Source organism: Dipodomys ordii, unplaced genomic scaffold (assembly GCF_000151885.1).
Source record: "Dipodomys ordii isolate 6190 unplaced genomic scaffold, Dord_2.0 Scaffold146, whole genome shotgun sequence".
NCBI classification, from domain to species: Eukaryota; Metazoa; Chordata; class Mammalia; order Rodentia; family Heteromyidae; genus Dipodomys; species Dipodomys ordii.
Genome location: NW_012267362.1, coordinates 2,467,623 through 2,475,409, shown reverse-complemented (window position 1 = coordinate 2,475,409; position 7,787 = coordinate 2,467,623). Strand labels below are relative to the sequence as shown.

Genomic DNA, 7,787 nt, shown 5'->3' with positions numbered 1-7,787 from the left:
AGACAGGGATGGAGTGGATAGAAGTGGGGTGTTGAATGAAGGGGCAAGTAAGGGTGAAAGCCTCAGAGACTGGGAGAGTAAATTGAATGGGGAAATTCAACCTTCTTAATGAAGGTCCATTAGGTCTTAATGAGGCATCTGAGGAGAATGTCTTTAGAAAAGTAAATATTAAAGCCAGGTGCCCATGGCTCATGCCTACAATCCTAGGTACTCAGGAGGCTGAGATCTGAGGATTGTGATTCAAAGCCAGCCCCAGCAGGAAAGTCTATGAGAGTCTTATCTCCAGTAAACCACTCAGAAGACAGGAAGTGGCACTGTGGCTCAAGAGGTAGAACACTAGCCCTGAGCTGAAGAGCTGAGGGACAGCACGCAGGCCCAGAGTTCAAGCCCCACAACCGACCAAAAAAAAAAAAAAAAAGGAAATTTACATCTTTCTGTCCGTGTTGTGTTCTTCATAGCTCTTGCTGTGACTTAAAAAGCAGTGTCTAGCCAGGTGGGGTAGTGCTCACTTGTAATCCCAGCACTAAAGAGACTGAGGCAGAAGGATCTCAAGTTCAGTATCAGTCTGTGCTACATTATGAGATCCTATTGTTCCCTACCCCCAAGAAAAAAGCTGGGGAAAACAAACACAGGGTGGCTTATACCTGTAATCCCAGCCACTCTAGAAGCACAGATCCAGAGGATCATAATTTGAGCCAGAGTTAACTTTTTACTTGCACAAAAGAGTTAGCAAGACCCTATCTCAATAAATAAGCCAGACATAATGGTTCACATCTCTGATTCCAGCTGCATGGAAGGTTTAACTAGGAGGATTGTGGTCCAAGTATGGGCCCATGAGCAAAAATGTGAGACCATCTGAAAAATAATTAAAGTTTACAGTGCTAGGGGTGTGGCTCAACAGAAAACAAACTTTAAAAATAAAAGAGAGAGAGAGAGGAGTTTAGTCATGTAGGCATGACTCATCCATCAGTGATTAATGACTATGACAGAAGGACACCATTCTTCTTGTGCTTCTTTTACATATTAATTTTCCCCATGAGATACTAAATACAGTTTTAAAAAAAAAAAGCTCTTGTATATTATGAAAATATAACTGGGCTGAGAAGGTGGCTCAGTGGTAGAGCGCTTGCCTTGCATGCGGCCCTGGGTTCGATTCCTCAGCACCACATAAGCAAAAAGAAAAAAGCTGGAAGTGGCACTGTGGCTCAAGTGGTAGAGCGCTAGCCTTGAGCTGAAGAGCTGAGGGACAGCGCCCAGGCCCAGAGTTCAGGCCCCACGACCAGACCCCCCCCCCCAAAAAAAAAGAAAATATAACTGTTGGTCTACTTTGTAGTTCAGGCTAGCCTTGAACTCAATCTTCTGCCTCTTCCTCCCAAGTTCTGGAGATTACAGGTGTACACCATCATACCTTCTGTGAGCCCTCTCAGGGCTCCATGGAGGCAGTGTCTTTGCTATTTTCATTATTTTGTTGTAGAAAGGAAGCCTTCCTTCCCCCATGAAGTGTGTGTGTGTATGTGTGTGTGTGTGTGTGTGTGTGTGTGTGTGTGTGTGTGTGTGTGTGTGTGTGTGTGTGTGTGCACGTGCATACGTGCACTCAACAATCTTGATCCCAGAACCTAGGCTTTTGTGCTTAAGGCTATCACTCTCTACCACTTGAGCCACAGCTCCACTTCTAGCTCTTTGGTGGTTAATTGGAGATAAGTGTCACAAATTTTCCTACCCTGTCCGGTTTAGAGCAGTGATCCTCAGGTCTCAGACTCCAGTAGCTAGGTTTACATGCATGAGCCACAAGTGCCCAGCTCCCCATGAATTTTTTAATAGTTAACGTGATTTGTTGGTTTGTTTTTATTGCTCTCACCTTCAAAAGGCTAATCTTACCAGGCAGCGCAGTAAAGCCATATACTGACCGTGCACCAATCTCTAACTGTATTTCAAACTTTCATGCTCAGCCACAATTCAACTTCTGCTCCTTAAAAATGTTTATTTACAGACCTCCTTCTACATCAATGTCTATAGCAATTGCTGGTGAATCTGAGTCTCTGGAAGAAGATAGAAAAGGCGGAGAGACTCTCAAAGTCCACCTTGGAATAGCAGGTACAAATGTGTCAATTGATGAGCTTTTTTTTTTTTTTCTGGTCAGTTATGGGGCTTGAACTCAGGGCCAGGGCACTGTCCCTGAGCTTTTTCACTTAAGGCTAGTGCTCTACCACTTTGAGCCAGAGCTCCACTTCTAGTTTTCTGGTGGTTAATTGGGGACTTTCCTGTCCACACTGGCTTTGAACTGTGATCCTCAGATCTTAGCCTCCTGAGTAGCTAGGATTACAGCGCCTGATGACTTTTTATTATCCGTTGAGCATGAAAGTTTTATACATGTATAACTTGAAAGGGATCAGTAAGCACCTTGATTAGGCCAATGCTTTCTTTGTCTAAAGTGATGTTTGTGCTCCTACAGCCCCACTGAAGCTGCAGCCTCCCACTGACAGCATCTGTTCCTCACAGATATACCAGGAGTTTCCCACCCTCCCACACCGACCCAGAAATTCCTGCCAGTCCCCTCTCAAGTGTGATTCTCTTTCAGCAATCACTTCCCCTCTGTCAGAAGTTCTTTAGCCTTGTTATATGTTAGAATCCCTGGAGGGCAGCTGAGAAATATAATCCTAGCTACTCTGGAGAATGAGATTTAAGGATCACGGTTCAAAGCTATTCTGGGCAAGGAAGTCCATGAGACTCTTATCTCCAATTAACTACCAAAAAGCTGGAAACCATGCTGTAGCTCAAGTGGCAAAATGCCAGACTTGAGCATGAAACCAAGGTAGCAAGGCTTTGGTGCCTCATGCCTGTAATCTGGGCTACTCAGGAGATCTGAAGATCACAGTTCAAGTGAGCCTGTGGCTGAGACTCTTATCTGAAGTTAACCACCAAAACCTGGAAGTGGAACCATGGCTCAAATGGTAGAGTACTAGCCTTGAACAAACAAAAGGCTCAAGGACAGTGCCCAGTCCCTGACAATGCTCCAGGCCCTGAGTTCAAGCCCCAGTACCAGCACCGAAAGGAGGGAAAATCATCTGGAGGACTTGGGCTTTTTAAACCAGACTGCTGTTGCCTGCAGCCAGTTTTTTTTGGGGGGGAGTCCAGTTGTGGGGCCTGAACTCTGGGCCTGGGCGCTGTCCCTCAGCTCTTCAGCCCAAGGCCAATGCTCTACCACTTAAGCCACAGCGCCACTTCCGGCTTTTTTCTTTTTGCTTATGTGGTGCTGAGGAATCGAACCCAGGGCCTCATGCACACAAGGCAAGCGCTCTACCACTGAGCGACCTTCCCAGCCTGAGAGTACATTTCTTATCAAGCATTGTTGCCTCCTCTTTGTTTCCCCTTCCCATACTCCCCCCACCTCCCCCAACCCGATCCCTCCCCCCAAACTTGTAAAGTTTGGTTTTCGACATAACTACTTATACATCTCATTGTTGCAATGGGTCCACCTGTATCCCTAGTTAAACCATTTGTTTTTGCCCTTCCCCTCCACAAATTATACCAACATCAAATACAGTGAAAGCAGGGGTTATACCATGGGGGAGGGACATACAAAGCAACATAGAAATCATCTTATAAATATGTTAGAAACAATTGCATGAAAGGAAAAACAAAACATTTGAATGCTTATCTTGGGGTTCATTCCCCTAACATCAATTTATCTGACCTTTTCTGCTTGACTCAGGCATATACTAGTTATTGCAAATAAGGGAAACCATGGGACCTATGGTTCTTTGGGCCTGGCTTACTTCACTTTACATAGAGCTCCCCTATGACCCAGCAATCCCACTTTTGGGCATTTACCCAAATGATCACAAACAAGACCATGCTAAAGCTACCAGCACAACTATGTTTATTGCAGCATTATTTACCATAGCTAAGATATGGAACCAACCCAGATGCCCCTCAGTAGATGAATGGATCAAGAAAATGTGGTATATATACACAATGGAATTCTATATCTCCATCAGAAAGCATGACATTGCCCTATTTGTTAGGAAATGGAAAGGCTTGGAAACAATTAAGTGCAGCCAATTTTTGACTCATTAGACCCAGCTTGGTATCTGAAATTGTGTATTACAAACAAGTTCTCCCTTCCACTTCCCCAGTCAGGCTGCTGCTGCTGGTTGCACAGCACACTTGCAGATGCCTAATCAGAGTCTGCTCTAGTTGTTCAAAATAGTGTGAACAAGATGCTGAGCTGAGTGGAGGAGAAGGACTTGGAAGCTTCCTTCCCATGTTATGTGAGCAGGATGCTCTGTTGAAAGAGTGGAAAGAGGTGACACTAGGGACCAGTGTTCAAATACACAGCAACATGCTTTCTTCTAGGTAAGGGGGACCATGACATTTCCTTATTTAAACTTATTTATCACTAGCTTCTTCCCTTCAGCATGTCTTTCTTCTATTGAGAAAAAAAGTACAAAACAAAACCCTGTTAGCCCTAGAGCCTTCTCTGTCTACTTAATGGCCTCCTGTAGACACCTGCAGGCTGCTCGTTGTCTTGACAGGGCAGATAGATAGATAGATAGATAGATAGATAGATAGATAGATAGATAGATAGATAGATAGATAGATAGATAGATAGATAGATAGATAGATAGATAGAAGATGTCTGAGTGTGCATTTGTGGACATCATCACTGGAAGTATATATGGAATATACATTGTGTATGTGTGTATAGTTTATAGAAAGGATTCATTTACAGAAATATGCTATTCAGGGGCTGGGAAGGTGGCTCAGTGGTAGAGTGCTTGCCTTGCATGCATGAGGTCCTGGGTTCGATTCCTCAGTACCACATAAGCAGAAAAAGAAAAAGCTGGAAGTGGTGCTGTGGCTCAAGTGGTAGAGTGCTAGCCTTGAGCTGAAGAGCTGAGGGACAGCATCCAGGCCCAGAGTTCAGGCCCCATGACTGGACCCCCCCCCCAAAAAAAAAGAAAGAAAGAAATATGCTATCCATTCATTGTGAAATGCAGTTGTAGTCTGCCTTTTCTATCTTCTTCAGTTACATGATCATGAAATCCTGGAAGCATTACTTTTCCCCCATCAGCTGACCTGGCTACTTATTTTTTTTGTTGTTGGGGAATAGTAATGGGAAATGAACCCAGGACTTTACACTTACTAGGCAAAATGTTCTACTGCTTCGGCCACACCCCCAGACCTGTTGTTTTTAGTTTTTTCGGGTATGATCTCCCACTAACTGCCAGGGCTGGCCTCAACTTCTGACTTTCTCCTTCAACTTCCCAAGTAGCTGAGACTATAGATGTATGCTACCACCTCTAGCTTTATTTTATCTTTCTTAGAGGTTTCTCTTCCTTGGCCTCCCACCGCTGACCATTCCTTTGCTGGCTTTTTAGAGGCTTCTTCATCTTCTTCCATCTTCCTTATAAAGGAGCACAGGGTTTAGTTTCTTGGGCAGTGTTTCCAGTGCCCTTAGATTTTAACTATCACATGATAGTTAAATAGATAAACACTATCACTGTGTTAACTCGGGATCTCCCTCTTGAGCTCCAGGGATATAACATGGTATGAATGTCTTTTGGAAAGGTCTGCTTTGTGTCACATGTGATATTGAACTCCATCTGTCTTCCTCCCCAGGCAGACTCCATGTTCTTCATGATCAGGTCTTTTATGTCCCAACATAAGGCCAGGGAGGTGGTCAAAATTAAGGAATGTCTGGGCCACAGTGGCTCATTCCTGTAATCCTAGCTACTCAGGAGGCTGAGATCTGAGGATCACGGTTCAAAGCCAGCCCGGGCAGGAAAGACCGTGAGACTCCTATCTCCAGTAAACCACCAGAAAACCGGAAGTGGCGCTGTAGCTCAAGTGGTAGAGCGCTAGCCTTGAGCTGAAGAGCTGAGGGACAGCGCCCAGGCCCAGAGTTCAAGCCCCACGACCGACAAAAAAAAATCAGGTATGTGGAGTGGGCATCCCCAGGTGGCTCAAATTCCATATATCCAGCACCAACTTCTGCTTAGTAATAGAGCTCTGACATTTGTGCTAGCTCAGCATCTGTCATGTTCAGCCTTCAACCCTTCACCCTGTTCATGCTTTTGCCAGTGATTTCAAGATGTGCATATTTTTGTCACACGCTTGCTTAAAGCCATTGAATTATTTCCTTAAACTCCCTCAGGGGTTGGAAGACATTGCTTAAGTATAGAATACCCACCTAGCAAGTATAAGACCTTGAGCTCAAACCCTAGTACTATTTTTTAAAAGCAAGCAAGCAAGAAAGAAAGAAAATATACAAAGATTGCTATCAGCAGGTTCTGCTCATGTATCCAATTCAGTTCGTTCAGTCATCTATCTACACCACTACCCAGTAGGCCAACTTTACCAAACCATTTGCTCCCCTACAAGCAAAGCATGCTCTGCTATATGCCTTTCCTTCTTCACCTAGCTTTAGCTCATTGCTAAAGTCCTGGATTAGCCATGACCATATTGTATGACATACACTGCCCTGTTTATTACCTTTTCAAACAGAGTCTCACTACAGGCTAGCCTCCAACTTCAGATTCTCTTGCCTCTGCCTCCCAAGTTCTGGGCTTGCTAGCTTGTGCCATCTTGCCTGCTCTTTCACTGCTTTTTGGAGATCTTAGTAGATTCCATTTGTTGCTTTTAGCTTTGTGCTTGCCATGTTATATCCTGTTTGCTTCCATCTCTAAAGTTTAAGAATGTCTTGTCTTATTTATTATATGCCCCTTATACCTTCATTTCCTCTATATCCTGGGGGCCTAACTTGGTAAGAGCCTAAGAAATACTTATTAAATGAACAAATTTTGGAAATAAATGGATGAGTTAGGTCTGAGCCAAATGCAGGAATAAATATTTGGCTCTGTATACATTCAGAAACCAGCTCTTTGAGTATGTTTTGCTTGTTTTTGTTTTTGTTCACACCAGTACTGGAACTTGAATTCAGGGCCTCACCGTCTCACTTCTGCTCAAGGCTAGTGTGTTACCCCTTGAGCCACAAACCTCCACTTCCTGGAGTGGATTTTGTAGGAGCTAACCTTTGGCTTGGGCCTTCTAGAGAGGGAGATATCTGGGATACTTGCAGTCTGTTCAGAAACAGGAAACATTTGCAGAGGGCCAGGCAGTGGCAGGAGCTTGCTTAACTGGCAGTTTGTGTTGCTCTGTGTTCAGTATCATTTACAGAACTGCTGCTATAATAGTTGTATTACTCAATTGCTTTTCTCTTCTTCTAAGTTGAAAACAGTTCTAGTTTCCAAATGTTTCACCCTAATGAAAAGATCACAGTTCTGTAGTCTGTGGAAGAAGCCTGGACCCAGAAACACACAATTAGCATCTGGAATATGCACATGACTGGGGAATTACTAGAAGCAAGCAGCTTTGGCACTGCTGTTCTGTACATCTACTTGGAAACAGTGTACTATAATCAATTTCCAGGGAACTTTTATCCTCAGAGCCCAAATTATAACTTAGCACAGCAACACTAACATTACAGTAATAAAATGTTCTTTTGTTTACTGCTCTTGACAGATTTTTAAGGAAGCAAGATTTCCTTTAAAAAAAAAACAACACTAAAGAAATTTGGGGGGAAGGGATGCTTCAGTGGTGAAGTGCTTAACTAGCATGTATGAGGGCCTGGATTCCATTCCAACACACACACACACACACACACACACACACACACACACTCACTCACTCACTCCACAACGCTTGAGAACAGAAACTCCTAGATGTAAGAAGCTTGAGATCCTTTGCACATTTATTATCAATCCCACTCACTAACCCTGAAAATC

At 43.8% G+C, this 7,787-nt stretch overlaps 1 protein-coding gene across 1 annotated transcript in view; it reads left to right on the top strand.

Moving 5' to 3' along the window:
- Fam102b (family with sequence similarity 102, member B) overlaps positions 1-2,610 on the top strand; it is a 17,553-nt gene extending 14,943 nt beyond the window's left edge. Inside the window, exons 5-6 of the mRNA XM_013031851.1 lie at positions 1,991-2,094; positions 2,453-2,610. Of these exons, the coding sequence (XP_012887305.1) occupies positions 1,991-2,094; positions 2,453-2,610 (262 nt within the window). The remainder of the gene's footprint in view (positions 1-1,990; positions 2,095-2,452) is intronic.
- Positions 2,611-7,787: the final 5,177 nt, after the last annotated feature.